At 38.4% G+C, this 25,595-nt stretch overlaps 1 protein-coding gene across 1 annotated transcript; it reads right to left on the bottom strand.

The window, feature by feature from the left end:
- Positions 1-43: 43 nt before the first annotated feature.
- LOC110684536 (vacuolar-processing enzyme-like) lies at positions 44-5,791 on the bottom strand. Its single transcript, XM_021860976.1, has 9 exons — positions 5,506-5,791; positions 2,786-2,950; positions 2,533-2,689; positions 1,911-1,996; positions 1,562-1,761; positions 1,227-1,275; positions 856-1,065; positions 526-732; positions 44-425 (listed from the first exon to the last, which is right to left on the bottom strand). Exons 1-9 carry the CDS (start codon positions 5,731-5,733, stop codon positions 243-245), a joined length of 1,485 nt encoding a protein of 494 aa, XP_021716668.1. The 5' UTR covers positions 5,734-5,791; the 3' UTR covers positions 44-242.
- Positions 5,792-25,595: the final 19,804 nt, after the last annotated feature.

Raw genomic sequence — 25,595 nt, 5'->3', positions numbered from 1 at the left:
CGAAGAAAGAAAGAAAAGCAGGTGCTAGAAGGCATCCAAGGAGTTTACTACAATACTCTTGCATTAATTGAATATATGCATCATAAAATTTGTTACATGGGCTATTCAATATGCATCTTACTTAAAGGGAGCCATATTTACAAGGACTAGCTCCAGGGCCTTAGAAGAAAGCATAAACCGCGTAACATAGAATTGAGCACCAATTTCACAAAATTATTTACCAAGTACTACACAGCATCATATCAGGCACTAAATCCCCTGTGCACAGAGCTCCAAGGACCGGAAGGAAAGTTTGGACAAGCCTGTGCTGAAGCCTCAGCCATCTGATCAGCTGTGATCCCGGCATTGCAGATGTTTGCAATGGAACGCATGTGCTTCATTCCGTATTGAGATAGTGATCCACAATGCTTCTCAAAGGTCCTTACCTGCATTAAAAGATTGTTAAAAGTTAAGGATTTTCATTGGGATTTCTTCACTTCATTAATAATTATTCTAATTACAATGCATGAAATATGATAGTGTTACCATTGTCTTAAGGCAGTTCCAGTCATCGACAAGGGGTTGTCCTGTAGGTCGGACAGTCTGCAGTACATATAAACCCTTTTCAATTCCAAATAAAAGCTTGCCAACGAGTTTGATGCTGTCATCAAGATGAACTCTGTGTGACATAACTTCCGTAAATTGCTTTTGTGCTTGAAACTTTCTCGGAGATCCTTCAGGAGCATTGCGGAACTGAGGAAAATTAAAGATAAGGTAAAATATCATTCATAAGGTGAGAGTATAGTTGTATTAAGAAGCTAATAGCACTGTGATTCATGTAAAGAGTTGGGAAGTAATAAAGTAAAGGACCAAGACCTTGTTCCAGAAATGGATGAGATCAGCATCGCGCTGATTGACAGACTTAGAAGACGAAGGATGCAACGAGTTATCATCCACATATGTAAAATTTTCATTAGCAGGATTTGTACCCATATACAAGTAAAGCAAGTCCTGCTTTAGCTCTGTATCACCAAACTGCATGACATGTGAACCGTAAAAAGGGCTTGTTGCTGTCCTCGTCTTAACCTACAATAGCCACAATGAATTCAACCATTCTTAACTTCTACTCTTCTAGTATAAAATTTCAACAACAATCATCTCAAAAGGAATAGAACACAAAACTTAGACCAGTCTGAATTTTTAGATCAAAGTATAGATGAGTGCTGATAATATCTAAACATTCTTACCAGTTCGTACTGCTGCTTCAAAGATTCTGTCAACAAGTTGTGTCGTTCACTGTTTCGAATATATCATCCATTAGTAATCTTGATTTACTACCACTACTAAGGGAAAATATGCATGGAGAAAAAGAAAACTAACTCTAACAACAGCAACCTAGAGATTGAAAACATGCAAACAATCCACTTTAATGTTTTTATATTTCCAATCTCTGCAGTCTGCTTGAAAAAAAAAAGCAGATACATGCTTCTTAAAGGGACGGTGGGAGTACAATACTTTCGAAAACCCAGAGTATGTACAAAAATAAAGATATCAAGAAACAGATTGTAGACATACGCCATACCTGTCTTCAATCCAAGACACACTGTACAAATCACCGAGACATGTGTCATATTCCAGAGGAACAGTAGGATCTTGATCGGGACAGTAAGTTCCCCAGCTACTCTCTACAGAATTTGAGGCAGTGGTAGCATATATATCAAGTCCTTCAGGAAGAAGACCCTCAAAGATGCTCCCAGATTCACAGGCTTCTACATAAAAAACCTGACATTTCAGAGGCAAAAATCATTAATATACACTGATGAACATGATAAACTAAGATGGAAGACATATATTAGAAAGATAAAGAAGCCAAAGAATCAACTATGCTACAGCAGACAACAGAATAATGCCAAATCAACTATGTTACTTACCAAGCTTTTATAGGTTCCGCAGGCATGTTTTTTCTTTAGGGTGTCTATGAGCTCATCGGCATAGAGGTTTGGATACGTAGGCATACCTGATAAAACATAAAGAACTGAGAACCATACTGACAATACGAGTGTTGTATATATAAGGTTGAATTAGGCATTTCAGAGAAAGCCATCATCAGAATGATAAAACATCAGAGTGAGATCAGTATGACTCTTCCAGGTTTTGGCACGTTTATCATTAATTTTCAAGAGGTGATTTTATGAATATCAAGTAAGACTCATCACTTGTAGAAGATGAAAATAATCATTACTTTCTAAGATCAGAACAAAATTGGGATTAGCATTCTCTTAATCATGTGAATTGTAAGTGTTATGATTAATGAAACAAAGATTATTGTTCAACTTACATCCATTATCTATTAGAACCTACCAGTTTATAAACTAATTTTGAAGCCTTCTGAACTCCAATATTCCAAGTATCAGGGGAAAAACAATCCAAGAAAACTTGGATTTCAGCCTCGTTACAAGGCAATCTTAGATTGAGTTATCGCCTAAGAGTTTCATACATGAGTCCATAAGCACAAACATTAATAGATATTATGATGAAGATAGAAGCACTAACCGAGCACCCCAGGACCACCATGGTCCGTGTAAAAGATGAAGATGTGATCGTTAGGTCCACTATCAACCACCTTTCCACTACCACCAGTAATGGCTGTTTTGTTACCAAGTACAGCTGCTAAAAAGTTGTTTACAGTCACGTCTTCCCCGGTATAATCCTGCCACAATAAGCACAATTAGATGATTGAAATGCACATTATTGACAGATCAATCAACAGGAAATTATCTTAAGTTTGATGAACTTCAGATCAAACCTTTGGAACTCCTGCATAAACATCATGTCCATACGGGCTATTAATGACAACCCCTGGTCTTGGGTTCTCTATGTCATAAGCAATGTCGTCGTACATGAACACAATGATATTTTCATCCTTTAAACCTCCTTTCTTCAGCACTTGGTAAGCATGACACACATCGGACTGTAGAAGACATTAACTCGAATGTAAGATCTTGCTGATTGCCATTAAACATATAAATAAAAGGTTAAGCAACCTTTAGGGGCATTAAAAAAGATATGGAACTGAAGAATTTGCTAAATCATCTAAGGCTAGCATATTGCAGTTAAACAAAGTTCCAAGTTGAACAAGGCTACTGGAACCAAAACTTTTAAGGTTTCAAATTTCTTTAACAACCCTCTTTTCACACTACCAATGGAATGCTATGTTTTCACCCAAAAAAAAAAAAAAAAAAAAAAAAAAAAAAAAAAAAAAAAAAAAAAAAGGAATTCTATGTAGTCCGATATTGACTAATTGGACTACCCGATAGAAACTAAATTAAAATTAGCGCTAAATACATATAAAACTGCTAAAAACATTAGGGGTTGTATGTATAAATCCAAAATTAAAGGAGTATCTATAAGCTAAGCTTGACCTAGTGTTTAAGGTTTGATCTCTTAACCTCAAGGTCATTGGATCAAACTGACTCTAAGGGTCCGTCAGGGACTTGTGAGGTGTTAGGTCTAACTGCGTCACCCACCTTAACGACCAAAAAAAATAAAAAAAATTATGTACATTAGGATATACCCAAGTCCAAGCGTTTCACATAAAGAGATTATGGATGGATTTAAAAATCCAAAAGGCATAAAAAAAATCCAAGAGATTAAGGTACATAATTTTAAAAGGCCCCCCTGTGTCCCCCTCCAAGGCTAATGAAGACAAATAGTCTCAAAATAGTGAAACTAACCTGCTCATAATGTAAATCTAGGAGAGGAATGTGGAGATGCCATCTCCCCCCAAGTGATGGGGGTTCGATTCCTCACAGCCCCCCATTCTTGTGATAGGGTGGAGGGCCTTTCCGTAGTTTACCGTTAAAAAAATAATGTAAATCTAGGAAATGCTAATCATTTTAGTTGGTAAGTATTTAAAGGGGCGTTATTCAAGATCTATGAGCAAACACTATTTATAGTATTACTAGAATATTAATATTCTTCCAATTTTTTCTTGATTATAAATTAAATTTCCCCATCACCTTAGAGACACTAGAATCATTTGGCTGTTGATGTCTCTCTACTCAATATTCTCAATAGTCTTTTTCAAGCGCTCAAAAATTATATAGAAGTAGACACATAATGGTTAAATTAGGCCCAACCGCCCAACTAATAAACAACATAATATTATTTGTTGAAAAGAGGAAAAAATATGTTATATAGGAAAATGACATGTTAACAAAGCTTTTAAGTACAAAGTATTAGATTATTTTCAATTAAGACTTAAGAGAAAAGTTCTTACGAGGACCACTTGCTGAGCTAAGAGATACTCTAGAGTCAAGATGTGCTCTAAATATATGGCCAATAAGAACTTCCAAAAAGTCTAGACAACATTACTTAAACACCCTTGGTATATCTAAGAAATACTAATCAAAAGATCCTAAATAGAAATTAATTAATATGGATGGAAAAGCATGCAAAAAGCTTATTAACAAAAGGCCTACCTCAAAATATTAACTCAGTTAAAATCCCGATAGAAAATAAAAAAGCACTCAAAACAAGTACATGCTCCAGTATCATTGACCAACCCCAAATATAATTTACTAAACATAACAAAACAATAAGGTTTTAGTCTAGTGGTAACGAATTGTATGCATGCAACAACACTCAACACATGCATACTAAGGGTGCAAATGTGCACACACAACAATTTGGATGATAAGCAATAATTAAATTAACAAGAAAAGTTGTAAACCTTAATTACAATCGTAATGTTGTAATTAAAGTGCATTTATGAAGTTCGTTTTATTGATGGAAAATAGTCAAGAAAGCTGAAACTTAAAAATCAAGAAAATATGGAAATCATGACATACGTCTACAAGACCAAAACTCTACTACATACAAAAAACAAAAAACAAAAAAACAAAAAAGTAACTTACACACCTAAACTTAAATCAAGGTACATTTAAGTGTACTAGAGAATAATTGTCCGTTTAATTTATTGCATTGTCCAAACTTATCATAATCAATGTATCAGACGTAGCTTTATTAATAGATCAATAATAATTTGTATGTAGTTAGGAAAGTTATATTGCTCAATTTTATTGTAACAAGTCGATCTCGAATCATATTACCATATTGTTTTGTTCAAGGTGTCAATTTAACCAAACATAAGTGACTCACTAGTCACTAGTCACTAGTGAATTTAAAGTTGTACACTTGTACTTTCAAACTCCTTGAATCCCTTGATTCCCATGTCCCACATCTAGTGATTTGTAAATTTGTAAGAATCTAACCCTAAAAAAAACTTTAAAAAAAAAATCAAACATTAAGGGTTCCTTGTTCTTTAAGGCAAATAAGTTCATCAGTTGAAATACTTATTTATAAATTTGAATAAGACATATTCAAGTTTAATCCACAACTAAAATATGTCACGGTTACCATGATAATCATTTCAAATAAGTTTAATTATAGACTAATAATGAAATATAGATAACGGAAGACAAGTCTAGATAAATCAAAATAAGTTTTGAAAACAACAAAATTCACCTGATGCCTGTAATTCCAGTACCCATTAGACCCAGCAATGAGAACAGCCCATCTAGTCCCAACAGAATGATCATCAATATCATTTCCACGACCAAAAACACGATCAACTACCGAAGAATGATCGAACGGCAGCCGAATAAGATCATCCAAAATCAAACGGCTGTGAACGACCGAGCTCGAAAGCAGGAGTACCACAAACAGCACACCACCGGTGTAGCGGAGCATCATATTTTCGGAGAATCTTAAAAAACGAGATAAGAGAGAAAAGCAAGTGGTAACGAAAATGCTATTTTTAAGTAAGGCTATTTATGGTGAACTAGTGATGTTTTGTCAAGGGTATTATTGTAATTTTAAGTGAAGGAATCAGCCGCCTTTTATGTGGGTGATGACTACATCGACGGTTGTGATGAAAAGTTGGAAATTTTGTACGGTTGAGATGGGTTTTATCTGGACAAGATATGGGGTCCACCATGATTTTTTAAAGCAACAGATTGCTGATACGCATGAATCTTTTTATTATTATTAATTTTGTTTTAATTTTTTGGGTTTTTCTATTTTTAATTTTTGTTTGAATATACACGATTGATAAGATAATAGGAGCCACTTGGCCATTAGGGCTAGAGGATGGCCCAATTTTCGGATCTTGAATTTTAATTTCTAAAATTAATAATCTTCTCCATTTCGTGTCATTATTCAATTGAATGATAATGTTACACTAGAGATGAGGTAAGCATTAAGCATCATGCCATCATTGTAGTTTACTCTTTTAATTGGGACATTTGTGACGAGGTTTAATTATTCAAACTCGTATTAATAAAGAATAGAATAATAAGAAATTTTGTTAAGAAAATTATAATTTAAGATGCCTTGAGGCTTACCTAATATGTAAAACTAACATGGGTTTTCTCAAATTTTGAAAAATAAGCTTAAGTTAAAAATTGAAATCCACTGTTTGTCTGTTTCTTAACATTATAACAAATATAAGTGCCATATAGCGTTATTATAGCCTTCACAATAGCTTAATATTAAATAAGCGTGGTGCAATAGTGACGTGGCAAAAACAAGTCATTCATGTTTCTTGTAGTATCAACCTTTATTTCCTGAATTTTAAAAGGATGTCAAATGTGAAAAAGAAAAAAAACACTTATATAGTTGTGCCATCTCCTTTTTTTATATTTTGAAGTTAACAAAAGATATATTTGTTGTAAAATAATAATAATAATAATAATAATAATAATAATAAATTACATAGAAGATAATGTTTTACAATAGATTTCAGGATAATGTGACTACATACTAAATTGACATACAAAACACACAATTATAAAATGTAATTTAATATATATATATATTAAGTAAGCATTTTTGGAGAGCATTCGGAGCGCCACGTAAGAAATATACTTATTTCGACCAATAAGAAGAAAAATTTGTATTTTATTTTTGAATTAAAAAATTATGTTGCCACCTAGATAAAAGTAACGAATTAGATTTGATATATCTAAAATTTTAATGCCACGTAGATTATAATCCACGAATTAAATTATTTTAATGAAAAAAAATAAAGTAAAAATATAGGAAAAGATAAATTTATTAATTCAATACTACGAATATAAGAAATCCAAAAAAAATATACTAAAAAATATTTAAATGATAAACGCTTATAATAAAGTTTGATACCTATCATTATAAGATAAATTTTGATAGTATTTATGATAAGAAATACAAATTGTTCGTTAATTATAATTAAATTAAAATTTGTGATACCTACTGTTTCGGGGTTTTTTGATGTCCTGCGGGAGAGTTACAATTCCGGGACTGGATCCGTGCGCCTGTACCTGCAAATCAACAGAAACTCCGGTTGGTGGGAGCTCCGCCTCCGACGATCAAGTTGGAACGTGTTTAGGAGTAAAAAGTGCGGAAAGTAAAGGTGATCTGGTTCCCCCGGAGGGAGAAGTGATCAGGCTAGTTGCGGTGGGCAACCTTGGAAGGAGTGCAATTAATGCTAAGTAAGGTCTAGCAATTAGTATGCACGTGGGGTAATCTCTGAATTAGTCCAATCTCCTTTAAGGGAGGCTAATTACCTGTATTTATAGCCTCAAAGTACGTGCCCAATAATAGGTTAAATGGTAAACCTAGGACTGATTGGGCGTGCCTTGGGATTCGGGCCTTGTTGGTCGTTTTCCAGGTTGGCAATCTAGGTGCCACGTGGCGTGGCTTTGTTGGTCCATGTTGGACCTCCTGGAGTATGACACGTGGCAACCCCTGATTGGTCCACGTGGTTGACACGTGGCAGGTGCTGATTGGTCCACGTGGCGGGGGAAAAATCCCTAAACATTTGCACCTCACAGGGGTCACGTGGCTCGTCACGTGACACCTGTGACAGGTGTCGGCCTAGGATAGGCCGTCTGTTTTTTTTTTCCGCCTATTTTTGAATTTAGGGTGTGACCCTTCAAATTCTAGGATAACCCTATATAAGGGCGCTTGACCAAAGTCTTGTTCGCATTTTGTGAACTTTGCAAGAGAACTCAGAACCTTTGAACTTGTGCTCTGAGACTTTTGGACGACTGATAATCAACTGACTGTTTACACTAGCCGACTGTTTGTAGTGACCTGCTGCTTTCACCAGACCAACTGCTTTAGACTTCCATCTCCTTTCTCAGAAAACTTCAGACTTCAGGTAACCGTCTGTTTTGCTCTTGCACTTTTTCATTTCTTTGCTTTTTCTTTTGAAAATATGGTATCCCAAAAGCACCCGGCACGACCTAGGTTAGTGATCAGTCAGTCACCGGGGACGGCTGAATCTAGGACTAGGAGTGCCGCCTGCCCCTTTCTGGACCAAACTTTGCCCTGTGCTCCAAGTCCGACTATCTTTGTGTCTGTGCAGACACTATGGCCAGAACAAAGAGGACGGCCAGATATACAAATTCAGAAGGGTCCTCGTACTATGTTCAAATGAGCGAGCTTTCGGACCGGTCGCCTGGTACCCCAAGCACTCCAAGTGATTCAATATTGGGAGAATCTGAGGAGGTTCAGGCGACCAGTCCTGTCCTTATTGATATGTCCGGACAAGAGCCGATCCTTTCTGAGAAAGAGGAGTCGGCCTCTTCTGGGAGTTCAAGCGATTCTGAGTCTAGCTCATCTAGTCGGCATTCTCCAGATTCAGAATAGAGGCATTCTCGTCTTCATGAGACGAGAGCATCTCATGCTATTGAAAAGGGGGACGGCTGGGCAGAGCCGTCTGCTTCTCATAGGGAGTTGAACATCCCCTACTATTGCCATGTCCCAAAGGGCAGGATTAAAGCCATGGCCGAAAGAATAGGGACCTTTCAGCCGGACCATGTAATGGGCCCTGATTATTTTCTAACAGTGTCGGATGTTGAAGATACAGTGGTCTGTCTTGAGGGGGCCAGCTATGGGGACGCCTATTTTAGCTGCTATGAGGCGGCCATTAAGGCTGGACTAAGATTCCCTTACATCCGTTTGTTCAATAAATCCTGGATGGGTACCAGGTGGGGCTCTGGAAGTTGGCCCCAAACTCGTGGTTCAACATACTAGGCTATGTGGCCGGCTGTGAAATGCATGGGGTTGAACCAAATTTTGAAGCGTTCGCCCACATGAACTACCTGAGTCGAACCCCCAAAGCAAGCGGTACTGGCTGGTACCAGATTTCCAGCCATAAGGGCTATTTGATGACCAGGGGGGAGGAGAACAAATGGAAGGACTGGAGGAACACCTTCTTTATTGTCTCCAACCCCGACAAACTTTTAAACAAGAGGTACAACAGGTGGAACAGGGATCCACCTCTCCTCGTAGGCGGCTCTGGCTTGCCACCTGTTCCTCGTCAAGCTAAGGAGGAGATCCTTGATCGAGGACTCTTCAAAGTAGAGATCAAGGCCAACTCTGCTACGGGGGTACGAGAGTTAATCCCCCTAAACTGCATACCCAAGTTTAGTTGGTTGTATGACGAGTAATTCTTGGCCGCCTGTGGCCTTAGTGAACGGGCCACTAGAGGTAGTCGGCCCTTTTTGTGTTCTTGCATTTTTTTATTAGCTTGTATTTTTACTAACTCTATGGTGCATTGTTTGCAGGTGAAGCCATGGATAAAGTTACTGCTTCCAAGAAGGCGACCGCCCTCCTGCGTGCGGCTATTATTAGCCAGAAGCGGCCCTCCACCGACTCTCCCTCAAAGGAGGTGTCCAAGGTGAGCTTTCAAAACTTGTCACATTCTTTTTGTTTTCCCCCTTTTGATCATACTAATAACTTTGACTTCTTGTCGCAGGGTGGGGTATCCAAACCTTCTCCCTCCCAGCAGCCGAACCCTAAGGTTCGTAAGCAGACGGCTGGGAGTACGCCTGGTTCTTCCAGGAAGCAGCCGGCTGATAAGCAGGCGCGAACCCCCCAAAGTGGGGCAAAGCAAACAGCCGTCCCCAGGGACACTCGGCCTCCAAGAGGTATAACCGGTTTTCTTTAATTCCTTTGCCTATTTAAACTTTCTCAGATCGGGCGGCCTGTTGCTTCCCCCCTTATCTGATTAATTTTCCATGCTCTCTATTGCAAGCGCCCCTCAGGAGCCGGACCTGGTCCAGATGGCCAAGTCTATGGTCAAGGCCATTCCCTCGGATGAGAGGGAATCAGTTAGGGGAGTCAGAACCCTTGACTTGGACTCTATCATGGGTCTACTCTCTGAGGTAGACTTAATGGATTTTCTTTGATATTGGGCAAAATTGGCATTGTCTGCCATCTGTTTTTTGGAGATTTTGACGCCTATTTTGTTGTTTCGCAGGCCTTGCTTCGTGTACATGGTCTCTGCAGACCTATCAGCGAAAAGAACAAGGAGGTAAAGGCTGGGAAGGCCATGGCCGCCTCTGATTGTGACCGGGCAATGTTTCAGATTGCCCAAAATGAAATTTTGACTACTGACATTCTGTATTATCAGGCGACTGCCACCTTGCAAGTCAAAACTGAATTGGAGGCGGCCAGGAAGAAGAACTTGGAGCTGGAGAAGGCGATAAAAGACCTCCAGGCCCAGCTGCAGCCATTGAAGCATATAGAGCATAAGGCCGAAGGTCTGCAAAAGACGGTCAAGAAGCTCAAAGAGCGCTTGAATGATCAGGAGGCGGCCCTAAATCAGCAGCTCAACTCCCAAGCCGATACCGACAAGATGACCCTTGTTGAAGCTATGATGGAAGACTCCACTGCCATCATGAAGATGACCTGGGCTGAACTCTTCCCGGACTCAGACTATGAGCGATGGGGGAACCAGTTCGCCGCCTATATGAGCAATATAACAAGAATATTATGAATCAGGTGCTCAATGAGGAGGAAGAGGCAGTCGGCTCCTCTTCTGAAGGTGAGGATGAGGATGAGGAGGAGGAGGAGGAGGAGGAGGAGGCGGAAGCCAACAAGGAGGAGGACGAAAAAGAGGAGGCGGACGCTAATCAAGAGCAGGCGCCAGCTAACGAGCCACAACAAGGGAGTGTGCTAGAGGAGCAGGCGCCCAATGTTGAAGCCGATCAGGCGGCCGCTGTTAATGAAACCCCTCTCTCCAATGTTTAAGCTGTTTATTTTTCAACTCTTCTCCGGCCTGTGTGCCGTTTGTTCTTGTATCTTTTTACCCGACCAAGGGGTCGGGGTCTATGAATATTTTGCCGGTCTTCCTGGCCGGCTGTTTATATATGAATGTGACGACTGTTTTGTCGTCTTGCAAGCAGTCTTTATTTTGTTATTTCAGTTTGCCAAATCTTTTTTCCAAGTATAGAATTTCTTCAATAGCCGCTTGTTTACCATACCGACTGTTCTTGCTAGTGTTCTTCCTTTTTGCTTCAAATTTTTCCATTTGAATGTTGCTAAGTATAGAAGACATCTTAGTGGGTGCCGCAACCGACTGTTATTGTTGCCCCTGGCTGACTGATTGTTTCTTTATCGGTCAGTCGGTCATGAGTTCAGTCGGTCTACCTTTGAAAGCTTGGGATAGCAGACTTTCTAGACTTGGTGTATTTTTTAGGAATATTACCCGGGCCGCCTGTTGGTTGCGCTTTGGCACAGGCGGTTGTCTTGAGGGTTTTGAGCAATGGTCGTAGTAGGCGTAGTTGAGGACCTAAGTGCCTAGATCTTAGCAGGATTCCTCAAGCTTTAGTTCCAGTTGCACAATGGTAGTCAGCGTTTGACTTGGGCCATTGTGGGTAGCCGCCTAGTTTCAAAATCAGCCGGCTATCAGTGTTAGAAAAGTAGGAACAATCCTCTGCGATAGTCGGCCTTGTGGCGCCTTCTAGGTGGTTGGACACTAGGTTAGTTTAACGATTTACCAAGTTTGAAGGAAACAGATCGTCTGTATAGGTTCCAAAGAATGACGGGACGCCTGTTTTGATGGGATCCGCCTGTATCGGTTACAGACGTTCCCTAATTAGGTCTAGATGAAATAGTAGTGGACGGCCGCCTGTTTTCAAGGTGGTCCTTTCATACTTTTGGTTCCATTCTAGGGAGGGCAACTGGTTATCCAGTCACCACCTCTTTTGTTTGAGTAATAGGAAGATCAAGCAGCGGAGGCCGCTTGACTTCCTTTATTTGCCAAGTTTTGCTTGGATATTAACCCAAATTATGCCAAAATGTTTCGGCAGTTTACAGGGCGTTGATGTTTGGTAGAGATAGGCCGCCTGTTCATGTGGACGAGGCGTCTGGTCTGTGCAACTGCGCTTGTATTGGTGGACCTAGTTGGAATAGTGGCCAAGTACCCTTGTTTGCCAAAAAACAAATGTTCTTGTACCTTATAGGTTCCAAACTAGACCGGGTGACTATGAGTCTCCCTCGGGGCTACTCAGTCTCCGACACTGATTTAAGTAATAGAGGTACCAGGCGGCGTAGAACGGCTGTCCCCCTTGATTCGCCAAGTTTTTCTTGGCTATTAACTCAAAAGGTACCGTCTGCATTTATCCCAAGTAATGTCAGGCGGTCTTCCGACTCAGATGTGAACTGACCACCACTGGTTCGGTTAGTAGTAGAGTTATCTTTGTCTCAAGTGTATACGGCTACAGGGTTGTCCTTGGGGACAGTCGTTCGGGTCCGTTTGTTTATGGTTTATAGAGCATTATTCCACCCAAAAGGGAGCTTCTCACTGCGACAAATCTCATCCGGAGGGATGTTGCCGGACGCCTGCTATGATGTTGGGACAGGTTGTATTAGTTTAATTTTAAGGTAGGATCAGTCGGCCTGGCGCCTGGGCTGATCATCCGGCCTTTGGCCTAGTTTAGTTCATGGTGAACGTTAGTGCTAAGTTTCCTTACTTGAGTAAGGGGAAGGTAGCCGTCTGTTTAGGCACATGAACGGCTATTTTCCTTGGAGAGTAGCCGTCTGTTTTGGGTTCAGACGACCCACTTCTAAGGAGAGTAGCCGACTGTATGTTCAGACGGCATGCCCCTCTAATGATAAGACTAAAATACACATTTGGAGAGTAGCCGACTGAAAATGTACAGGTGGCATGCCCCTCTGATAAAAGTACAAAGTATTGAAATAATTGCAAGTTTTATTAATAACTCTTGTTCAATCACATTATTCAGAAGTAATACTTTTTCAAATTATCTACATTCCATGTTCTAGGTAGAGGCCGGCCGTCTGGTGTTTCCAGGCAATAGGTGTCGTCTCTGACCTCTTCATAGATCCGGTATGGTCCTTCTCAGTTGGGAGTTAGCTTTCCTAACTCATTAGCCTGTGTACTCTTTTGTTATAAGTTCTTGTCATTCTCAGACAGTAGATCTCATGGCGTAGGGCTGCGTTCCCCCTACGCTCGGGGAGTAAGTCCAATGCTAGGCGCATGGATTCCCAATTGGCCTCCTCGTCATACAGCATGACACGAAGAGTCGGCTCATAATGCTCAATGGGTAGAACAGCTTCTGCCCCATAGGTCAAGAGGAATAGGGTTTCCCCATTCGCCCCTTTTTCAGTTGTCTTTATGGCCCAGAGAACATGTGGTAGTTCGTCTGCCCATAGGCCGCCTGCTTTTTCAATCTTTTTCTTGATTCCATCAGAGATAATCTTGTTGAAAGCTTCTACCTGGCCGTCTGCTTGGGGTCGACCAACTGATGCAAAGTTGTATGAAATTCCTTTATCCCCCAACTAATTCTTGAGAACAGGCGTCTCAAACTGAGGGCCATTATCAAATACCATAGACATAGGCACCTCAAACTATGTAATGACGTTCCTACAAATGAATGAGATAACGTCCTTGGTCTTGATGCCTTTGACAGCCTTGGCCTCTACCCATTTGGTAAAGTTGTCAACCGCTACCAAGATATATCTCCGTCCGCCTGTTGCAGGTGTATACGGACCCAGGACGTCCATGCCCCACTTGGCAAATGGTAGGGGGCTATGTATGGCCGTCAGATCAGTGGACGGACGATGGATTAGCTTGCCAAACCTCTGACACTTGTCACATTTTTTCACTATTTCCATGGCATCCGCTTATAGGGTAGGCCAGAAGTAACCATGCCGCCTGGCTCTCCGAGCCAGGGACTTGCCGCCTATATGAGAAGCACAGAATCCCGAGTGTAAGTCTTCTAAGACCTCTCGCCCCTTTTCTGGGGTGACGCATTTGAAGAGAGGTTGGAGATAGCCTTTCTTGAAAAGTTCCCTTTTATGCATTTCAAAGTTGGACGCCCGTTTTTTCAGTAGGACCGCCTCTAAGTGAGTATCTGGTAGGGTGCCGTCTGTTAGATGTCATCCATCCAGGTTGAGCTTGTGTCTAGGATCCCAATAGGGTCCTCCTCGATTCTTCTTTTATCCATCACTTCCCAGAAAACCGTCCTAGGTGTGTCACAGGAGGCTGATGATGCCAGTTTAGAGAGGGCGTTCGCCTGGTTATTCTCAGACTTGGGCACTTGATTTAGGTGAAACTCTTCAAGTGTCCCGGCCTCCTGCTTTATCGCCTGTAGGTACTTGATCATGGCCGGATGTGTGGCTTCATAGTCACCATGGTATTGGCTTACGATCAGTTGTGAATCAGAACAGGCGGCTATCTTCCTTGCCCCGGCCGCCTTACACATGTGGATGCCAGCCAATAGGGCTTCATATTCCTCCTCATTGTTTGAGGCTTGGAACTTAAACCATAGTGCATACTCATACCTATCCCCTTCAGGAGACTGACATATGACGCCTGCACCACAACCATTCATTGTGGAGCTCCCGTCCACATAGACTTTCCAGACTTGCTCAAAGTTCTCAGGATCAGTCGGCCCGGTTAATTCCACTATGAAGTCAGCGAATGCTTACCCCTTCACTGCTTTCCTTGGCTCAAAAGTGATCTCTAGACTTTGGATCTCGATGGCCCATTTGATCATTCGGCCTGACGACTCCATGGTTGTCAATGGCCGCTTGATTGGCTGGTCGGTGTAGACCACAACTGGATGTGCCAAAAAGTAAGGCTTCAATTTTTTAACTGCCATAAAGAGGGAAAGGCCAAATTTCTCAACCATAGGGTACCGTAACTCGGCGTTTTTCAGAACATGACTAATGAAGTAGATCGGGAGCTGGAAGCCGTCCCTTTTAGCAAGGAGGACGGCGCTAAGAGCATGGTCAGAGACCGCTAAATACATGTATAGCACTTCCTTGGGCAGAGGGCTGACCAGCCTTGGCAAGGAGTGCAAGTGTTGTTTCAATCTCTGGAAGGCCACCTCTGCATCCGGCCCCCATTCAAACATGGTTTCTTCTTGATAGCTTGGAAAAAGTAGAGACACTTGTCGCCCGACCGGCAGAGAAATCTCCCCAATGCCGCCAGGCAACCCATAAGCTTTTGAACTTCTCGGACAGTGCGGGGCGACTGCATGTCTATGACCGCCTGTACCTTCTCGGGGTTAGCCTCTATCCCCCTTTGATTGAATTCCCTTAATAATTGGTGCAGGACAGCACCAAGTTCAGCAAAAGCAGTCGTCCCGACTTTAACAGTTTGCTCAGGGCGAAAGTCATCCAGGACTATGTCTACATGTTCACCAGCCGGCTAAGGGCGGAATTCATCTGACCGCTCCTCGGCTAGTGATTGCTATTGTTTCTCTTTCCTTTCGACCTCCAGAAGGGTGGCCTTTCTCTTCTTACCGGCTACTGATGGGGCAAGCGCGGCCTCCTTGATTTGCTAAAAGTTCCGTAGTCTCTCCACTGGGGCCGGATGCCGCCACAGTGGGCTTGATATCAGAGAGGTAACACTCCTTGGCCATCTTTTGGTCTCCCCTTAGGGAGCCGACTGTTACATCATCCCTCTCAAACTTGAGAAGCATGAGAGAGGGAATGATGATAGCTTTGGAGTAATTAAGGATGGGTCGTCCTAAAATCATGTTGTAGGCCGAGAGTTCATCGACCACCAAGAACCGGACCACCATGTGACGGCCCTCCCCTTTCTCGCCCAGGAGGATAGGCAGATCCACCCGTCCAACTGGGTGCACTACCCCTCCTCCAAATCCTACTAAGGGATGGGAGACCGGGTGCATGCTCTCGGGCTTGTACTTGAGCTTTGTCAAGCACTTGTGACTGATGAGACCAGATGAGCTCCCAGTATCAATAAGAATCCGACCAACTCTCTGGTTGGCCACCTTGCATTCAATTACTATGGGGTCGTCATGCGGCCCCCTGACTTTTCCCAAGTTTGTTTAGTAATGACAACTTCAAGAAACGAGCTCTTGGAGGCCCGTCCCTGGTCGACTGAGTTTATATCCAGCCGCTTGATGTTGTCCTTGTTGCCCCGGATAGTAGGTCCTCCTCCTGCGAAGCCGCCTACTATAGTATAGATTTGTGCTTCGTCCGTGTCCGAACTATCAGTAGGTGTCGACCTCTTCTTGCCCGCCTGTTTCTGCTTGGGTTGTTGGTTGCCCTTTGATTTCTTGACATAGGAATTGAGGTCCCCTTTGTCTGCCAGGCGGTCCAAAGGCGCTTGAGGCTGATACACTCATTGGTGTCGTGACCAATGTCCTCATGGTAATAGCAATATTTATCTTTGTTCCGATTGTTGACGGAACTCTTCATGGCAGCTGGCTTTTCAATTGAGATCCGGTCCTTGATCTCCTTGAGGATGGCATAGTTATCCTTGTTAAACTCATACTTGGGGGAGTACGGTTTGAATTCCTTCTTCTTCTTCTGAGACGGCTGTTCAGAGGAGTCAGCCACCCAAATTTCTTTTCTTTTTCTTTCTTCCTTTTTGGCCGGCTGCTGTGACCGACTCTCTTTTTTGTCGGACTTCTTGTGGTCTGACTGCTTTCCAACATTGCAGAGGTCGGTCGCCTCAATGTAGGCGTCCGCCTCCATCATTGCTTCTTGGAGGGTGGTCACCCTCTTTCTGACGAGATCGAATTTGAAGTTCAACCCGTCCTTCAGACCTATGAAAAAGTCCGTGTAAGCTACTTCATCAGGTAGTCCCTGTATCTGAATTCTCATCAGATTGAACCTCCTGATGTAGGAGCGCAGTCCTTCCTTCTCTCCCTGTTGTATGGCCCCCAAGTCAAGGGTGGTCTTTTTAGCAGGGATGTTCAGTGAAAAATTTGACGTGAACAGGTAGGCGAGGGTCTTGAAATTATTAATACACCCGGTCGGCAAGTTGTCGAACCACTGCTGGGCGATGCCCTTCAATGTGGCCGGGAAACACTTACACCATGTGGCATCACCCAACCCTTGGAGGTACATAAGGTTGGTGTATGCCATCAAATGGTCTTCCGGGTTGGTAGTGCCATCATAGGCCCCTACCAACACATTCATTACTTTGGCCGGCTAGGCGGCCTCTGTTATTTCCTTGGAAAAAGCGGACGACTGTTCTCCCAACTTAAGTAGCCGAAGCTGCCAGTCCAAGGGTTGGACATTCCTTGCTGCCTGTCCTCCAAAGGGAGTAGGCTGCATGAAATATTGAGATTGCGGAACGTATGGCTGGGGAGGCACATACGTTACCGCATGATGCTTCTGGGAACCAGAACGAGAGGAGGTGCCGCCCGTCTGGCTCTCATAGTTTGATTTTGAATACCTCATGGAGGTATTGTGTAGACTGTCTTGAAAATCAGACGTGGAGGCCGACTCTGACAGTCGATCATTCTTCTTCTGCTCGAGTAGCATTCGAGCATCAGAGTATGTTTTCTTGGACCCGTCCGGCTGAACATGACGGATGGGCTTCCTCTTCCCTGGTGAGAGGAAGCGGTACTTAGTTAGGTCGATCACTGGCGCCTCCCTCTCCCTAGGCCTAGGGTAAGGAGTAGCCTCCCGATCCTTTACAGGCTTCGTCCTCCCGGATTGGGAGGGTCTTCTGGTCGACTGTTCCTTTGGTGGAATAGTCGCCCTTTTGTTGATAAGTTCCTATATCTCCCCTTTGAAACTATTCATGAAGGTCATGAGTTCGTTTCTGGTGATGGGGGCAGATCCCTCGACCGCTTATTGATGATCAAGCGGCGGGCCGGCTGGTTGACTGGATACAGCCGGGCAGTCCTCCCGTTCCCTCCTTTCGGTGGGACGAGTGCGTCGAGCTCTGAGGGACCCGTCAGGGGCCGTGCGAGTCTCGACCTCAGTTTCATTGTCCGTATCCTGGTCTGAGTAGACCTGAGGGTCGTCCATGGGTACAGACTGTGATGCCATCTCGAAAGTACTCTCCCCACAGACGGCGCCAAAATGTTTCAGGGTTTTTTGATGTCCTGCGGGAGAGTTACAATTCCGGGTCTGGATCCGTGCGCCTGTACCTGCAAATCAACGGAAACTCCGGTTGGTGGGAGCTCCGCCTCCGACGATCAAATTATAAAGGTGATCTGGTTCCCCCGGAGGGAGAAGTGATCAGGCTAGTTGCGGTGGGCAACCTTGGAAGGAGTGCAATTAATGCTAAGTAAGGTCTAGCAATTAGTATGCACGTGGGGTAATCTCTGGATTAGTCCAATCTCCTTAAGGGAGGCTAATTACCTGTATTTATAGCCTCGAAGTACGTGCCCAATAATAGGTTAAATGGTAAACCTAGGATTGATTAGGCTTTCCTCGGGATTCGGGCCTTGTTGGTCGTTTTCCAAGTTGGCAATCTAGGTGCCACGTGGCGTGGCTTGGTTGGTCCATGTTGGACCTCCTGGAGACTGACACGTGGCAGCCCCTGATTGGTCCACGTGGTTGACACGTGGCAGGTGCTGATTGGTCCACGTGGCGGGGAAAAATCCCCTAAACACCTACCATTATAAATTGACACATCATACGACACAAACAAAATTTCGTATCAATAAAAAACCCCATCAAGCGAATTTTGTGTTAGTAATTTTGTGTTAATTTTTGGTCATCAATGACCGGGTAATTTTTAGCTTAATTTTTTAAAATCCTATGTTTAAATTAGTATTTCTAATTATTACTTACATTGTATTAATTTGGTATACTCAACGATTATATGTTTATGTTTTATTTACTAAATGTTTTTTTACATGCAGATCTAACACCTCATACGACACAAGTAAAATTTCGTAGCAATACAAAACCCCATCAAGCGAATTTTGTGTTAGTAATTTTGTGTTAGTTTTAGGCTATCAATGTCCGGGTAATTTTTAAAATCTTATGTTTAAGTTTATATTTGTAATTATTAGTTACATTGTATTTATTTAGGATACTTAACGATTATTTGTTTATGTAACGGCATACAGTTAGATGTTGTATACTTAATATATGGATGATTTTGGTTATTTTTCGAGATGATGAAAAATTCCAATGCATAGATTTGATTTTATATCGCAACAATTTTTCATTTATTGGTAAATATACTTATTTATTTTGTATAAATGTAAAGATTTAATTTATATCAATTTCAGTTTGGCTAACATTTCATGGTTCAATTTATCCATTGATGTAGTAGGTTGGTTGTGGACGAGGTTGGCGATTCTATCGAAATAAAAGATATGGTAAAACAATGAATAATGATTTAGGATTTAAATTATTAAAAATTTATTATTTCACATTAAAGATTTTATATAATGGAAAAAATATCATATTTCCAATTTATTTATATTTAATAAAATCATTATAAATTATAGTAAAAAAAATATATTAAACTTTTGTAATCTTATCTGAAATTATTAAGTACAATGAATCAAATAATTAAAAATCTTACTCAAACTTAGTAAATGGCATATAAACACTTGTAGAGTAGATAAATGGTGGAGCAAACAAAGAGAATCCAACCTTACAAATATAATTGAATATCTAGATTCCTAGACGACATATCACTATCTAATCAAATGCATTGGCACATTAGAAATTTAGAATAGTAGAATTAATTAAGAACAATACAATATGTCAACTTTTCAATTTCAAATTGGCTAATGGAATCTGCCGTATGCGTGCACGCTAGGGGATTGTGGGCTGTCACAATCAACAACGAACCTCCCAATTTATTATCATCTACTCTCTCTATTCCACAAATATTGCAATAAGGATGAAATTACGCATTTTAAATCACATTTTATTTGCTAAATATCTATAATTATGTAAGAATAAAAATTATAAAAAGTTAATATTGTAAAAATATTTTACGAGACGAATCTAACAAGACCCCACATAACTATAATTTACTTAACGTATAAATCATTATATGTGGTCAAACAAACGTGATGAATAGTGTAAAATTTCAGTTGTTGCAATATTACTAGAATGGAGGAAGTATTAACTAATACTAAAACAAAATGTTGCTGACATCATCAATCCCCCTCCCTATCCTATATGTCGCTTCCTCATTAAAAAAAATTCTGCCAATTTAATGTATGATGTCATTGTTAAATTGTATATATTTTTTAAAAAAATCTACACTTTACGTAAATGTCAATTATTGTTTAACCGATCTTATCGATAATGCCAATCGTCGTGCAACTAACTTATACTTGTAGATACATGAAAATATCTCACATTTTGGACTAATACAATGATGATATTGCGTAATTAATCCGTTACATTAATTTGATAATATATGTAGATGATAGACATACCATATTTTACTCTAACCTATTAGGTAGGTTAAGGTTGAATGGTCCAAATAATGGTGTAAAAGAAAGAGTTTGGGGGGGGGGGATGGGGTTAATGGCAAATAAAAGAGGTAATATGTGTGATAATATTGTGAAATCTATTCTATTAACTATTATTAAAACTGAGTATGTTGACGTCATCGCTGTTTATATGTCACTCTCTTAATAAAAATTTACTCGCCTAAATACAAGGATGATGTCATCTTTTTTTTTTTTTTTTTTTTTTTTTTTTTGTGGAGCTACCATATATAACGTTTTTAAAATTTGAATAATATTACAAGCTTCTGCATTACAACTACTCCTTACAACTTATCAATTTATTCTAGGAAATTGAAACAATTTAAAATAACACACTAATAAATGACCTCCTACATTAAAACATGTATTACACGACGTTAAATAAGTACTATATCATAATTTTGATGAAAATCTAAAATTTTAAATATTTTTGTACAAGGTGCATAATTCTTATTTATATTGATGTATAATAGCCATTAATTTATATATGTATAAATTTATAAAATAGATTTTGTATAAACCGTGCATCGCACAGGTTTTAACCTAGTTTTTACTATTATAAGATAGCTACATTCATTATTCAAATACAACTATATAAGTACTATTAGAATTAAAGTGAGTTTCCTAGGTTGTAGTTGTACTACGTATGTTACTAAAATAATGGATCATATTTTAATTCAAATTACGCCTTTTTAATAACTTAATTAGTGTGTGGTCCGGACAATGTCCCGCTTTGTTACTTTGAACAATTATAATTGAATTGATAGGTTCATTCATTATTATTCCATTTATTCATTATTTGTTTATTTAGTTTTTCATCAAACCTTTAAATAAGTTAATTATGGAACAACTACTGACTAATTATATATAAACATGTCTTTTGTATATAATTTATAATTAATATAATAAAAATAAAGACATAATTATTATCAAAATAATTAAATAACTAAAATTAGTTTATAACAATAGTTAATTATTCTTGTTTGCATTACCTCATCGATGAGCATTATTAAATTAGCAAATAATAAAATTGATTTTTTTTAAGAATCGTAGTCATTAAATGTTCATATCTCCAATCCATATATATATATATATTTTATGAATCAAGTATAAAAACATTATTAATTAATAGATGAGATGGTAAGACTTTTTTGAGGTTGTGAGTTAAAATCTCATGATAGAGATTTTCATTAGAATATGCTCATATTTAAAAGATGACATGGCAAGAGTGTCACGTGGCACATAAACGTTTTTAGAAATGTTTTTTAAAATATACTTATAGATTAAGTGACATGATCACAGTGTATGAGGAACAAGAAGTTTTTGTGTCAGATGAGAGTTAGACACCATATGCGTTAATTATCTAGAAAATATATTGAAGATGTTGTGGGGTTTTGGCTACCCAAATACATATATACACACACACATGATGTCATCTTTTTTTTTTTTTGGAGCTACCATGTTTAACAATTTTGAATTTTGAATATTAAAAGCTTCTACATCAACCTATCAATTTATCCTATAAAAATAAAACAATTGCAAATAGCACACAAATAAATGGATTCCTACATTAAAATATGTATTAGCTGACGTTGAACATATATTATATCATAATTTTGATGAAAACCTAAAATTTTAAAATTACAAAAAAAATTATACAAGGTGCATGCTTCTTATTTATATTAATCCATTTTTTTACATGTACAAATTATAAAATTAGATTTTATATAAACGTGCGTCGCACGGGTTCTAACCGAACTAATATATATATATATATATATATATATATATATATATATATATATATATATATATATATATATATATTATATATATATATATATATATATATATATCAAAATCGTTGTACAACATTTTTTCTATTACAGTCTCAATCTTTCAAATGTACTAAATTGACAATAAATATCTATAGCTATAAATTGACTAATTTTTAAAAGATTAGTAAATATATAGAGACATTTCTAATAACAAATATGCAAATGAGAATTTATGATTAAAGTTTTATCATTAAGAGATATGAGTAGCTGAGGTACAGTACATAACTATAGATAATCTACAACATAGCTATGTTTTGGCTCATACTCCCTTAATCTTACTAAATTTACCATGTACATTAAAAATGAATGTCCTATTGAGTTTGGTCCATTTCAGTCTATATGAAACGTTTTTCTCCTTTAACAACCCATATAAAGTTACCTAAAATATACAAGGCAATTTTAGTGATATGGAAATGATAGTAGAATTCACTCCTAGCAAATTAGCTCTCTTAGTGTCTCGAGATTTGAGAGTGATATGAGTACATATGGAAATTCTCATCCCAAAGTGTCATAGTGAGGATTTATATATGAATACATACGAGTACATAATAAGCTAATTATGATGGACCACTTATATTTAAATTTCATGTCCGGCATATATATCTTTGAAAATTTCCCCTCGAATCTTTGATAAACAAGCGAAGAAACTACAACTTTTCTTCTTCAACTTAACTGGAGTATGCGTACACGATTGTAGTACTAACCAATCCAATTAAGTCAAAATAATCATTTTCCATCAAATCGAATACAGTGAATACTTTCCCTGCTCTACAAATATTGCAACAAATATGAAATTACGCATCTCAAACCACATTTTATATGTTAAATATTTATAATTATATAAGAGTAAAAATTATAAAAAGTTGATATTGTAAAAGTATTTTACGAGAGGAATCTAACAAGACCCCACGACTATATTTTACTTTACGTATAAATCATAATTTGTGGTTAAACAAGTACGATGAATATTGCAAAAGTTCAGTTGTTGCAATATTACTAGATTGGAGGAAGTATCATACAAGTATATTGGGCTTGATATGCCTATATGTTCAATTAACCCCTACTTTTTAAGACACCAAACGTGTCAGATCAGTTGACTATATTAACATCATATCATATTATATATCACTAATAAATAAAGCCGGTCTCGCAGCCAGGTCACGAGAAAGTAACACTTGACATTCCAGTTTTTCGTCAAGTGTCATGCCACGTAGACGACAAATAGGTATTATTGTGGCACATATGATGCTAAAGTAATGGATAAATTTTTAAAGATAAAAATGTTGTGTAGAGCTTTATTATCGATATACTTCTAATATTTCATATATACAAAATTAATCATAACTTTTAATAAATATCTTATAATTCGGTACCATTTCCATCATAAAATTCGTTTTAAAAAGTTCTTTAAAATAAGATCCATTTATAATATATTTAATATATTTACAAAAATAATAGAGAATCAGTGAAAATAAGTTTTAATTATGAAAAATGATTTTTGTTTTGGTAAAAATACTTTTGGTTCAGTAAAATTAATTTCAGTTCAATAAAATATATTTCAGTTCAGTATGTCTAAATATCATGCATTATCAAAAGGGATTATATGATCGTATTGAATATTCAATCTAAAAAAGTTTATCAACCATCTGGGTATTGCCCGGGCACAAAACTAGTCACCAATAAATAAATTCGGTCTCGCAGCCAGGTCACGAGGCAGTGACACTTGGTATTCTAGTTTTTTGCCAAGTGTCGCACCACGTAAGAGATAAATAGGCATTATTGTGACACATATGATGCCAAGTAAGCGATTTTTGGATAGATTTTTTAAGATAAAATTGTTGCATAGAGTTATAATAATTCTAATATTTCATGTATACAAAATTAATCATAACTTTTAATAAATATCTTATAACTCAATTCTATTTCCATCATCAAATTCGTTTTAAAAAGTTCTTTAAAATAAGATCCATTTATAATATATTTAATCATAAACTTTTATACGTAGCTGGCCAAATCGTGTCACCAACTATTACAAGATCAGAGTTACTTCGTTAGTGCTATAGGGGTTACTCGGTCAGTGTTATAGTGGTTACTCAATCAGTGTTATAGATTAGGGTTACTTAGTCAGTGTTAGAGGTTACTCAGTTAGTATTATAGGAGTTATTGGATCAGTTTTATAGGGGTTACTTTGTCCGCCTAGATGGTGTGGTTAGCTGCATACAAAATGCATTGTTATTTAATTTATTTAAAAAATATTAGAGAATTAGTAAAATAAGTTTTAATCAGTAAAAATAATTTTAGTTTGGTAAAAATACTTTCAGTTCTGTGGAAATAATTTAATTTCAATAAAAATAATATCAAGTCAATAATAACATAGATATCTATTTACAAACAAAACTAGACAAAGTACACTCCATATGATATCGTATGTCTAAATATCCTACATTATCCGAACGAATTATTAGTATATATGACATTCAAGTTAAAATGCTATCTTAAAATTTTATCAACCATCTGGACATCGTTCGGACACAAAACTAGTAATTAGTATATATGAAATATTAATTAAGTATTCACATATCAAGCTCATTTATATTTATATACATAAAATATAAATCTTTGAAAAAGATTAAACTTTAAGGACACTGAGATGTTACATTGTATACCACTTAAGCACAAAGACCTTAAGTCGTCCTTCTTTAGTTTTTTACCTTTGAAAATAATTTTTGGGATTTTCTTACACTTTTACCACCTTCAAAAGAAAAAATACAATCTTCTATAACTAATACTAAAATAGCAACCGTTGATGTCATCTTTTCCCAAAACTGTACATGTGGCGCTACCACATGAAAAAATTTTCCGCCTCAAATGTTAAACCCATCTATCTATATACCTAAACTATATTATGGAGTTGATTTTTTTTTGAAGGGGAATTTTCCTTACTAAACTCTATTGTTTTCGTTTAGATTTTTGCAGAATTATTAATGTGTCTAGAAACTTTATACTTTAATTATTTATTACTATGATGGACTACTTTTAGATCACATTTTTCATGAGACTTCTATATTTAATTTCAATTACCCTCATTAAAAACGAGCATAGCTCGGATATTATCTAGTTACTTATTATAACAAACAACTCATGTAATCAATTGATAACTAATCAATTAACATTATACGTTGTATTAGTTTTAGTTACTACCTTTTTTTTAATCAGCTTATCACAAGTGATTGAATATTAAGTG

This window comes from Chenopodium quinoa, unplaced genomic scaffold (assembly GCF_001683475.1).
Source record: "Chenopodium quinoa cultivar QQ74 unplaced genomic scaffold, ASM168347v1, whole genome shotgun sequence".
NCBI lineage: Eukaryota > Viridiplantae > Streptophyta > Magnoliopsida > Caryophyllales > Amaranthaceae > Chenopodium > Chenopodium quinoa.
Note: the sequence above shows the minus strand (reverse complement) of the source record. Positions and strands in the feature narration are given on the sequence as shown.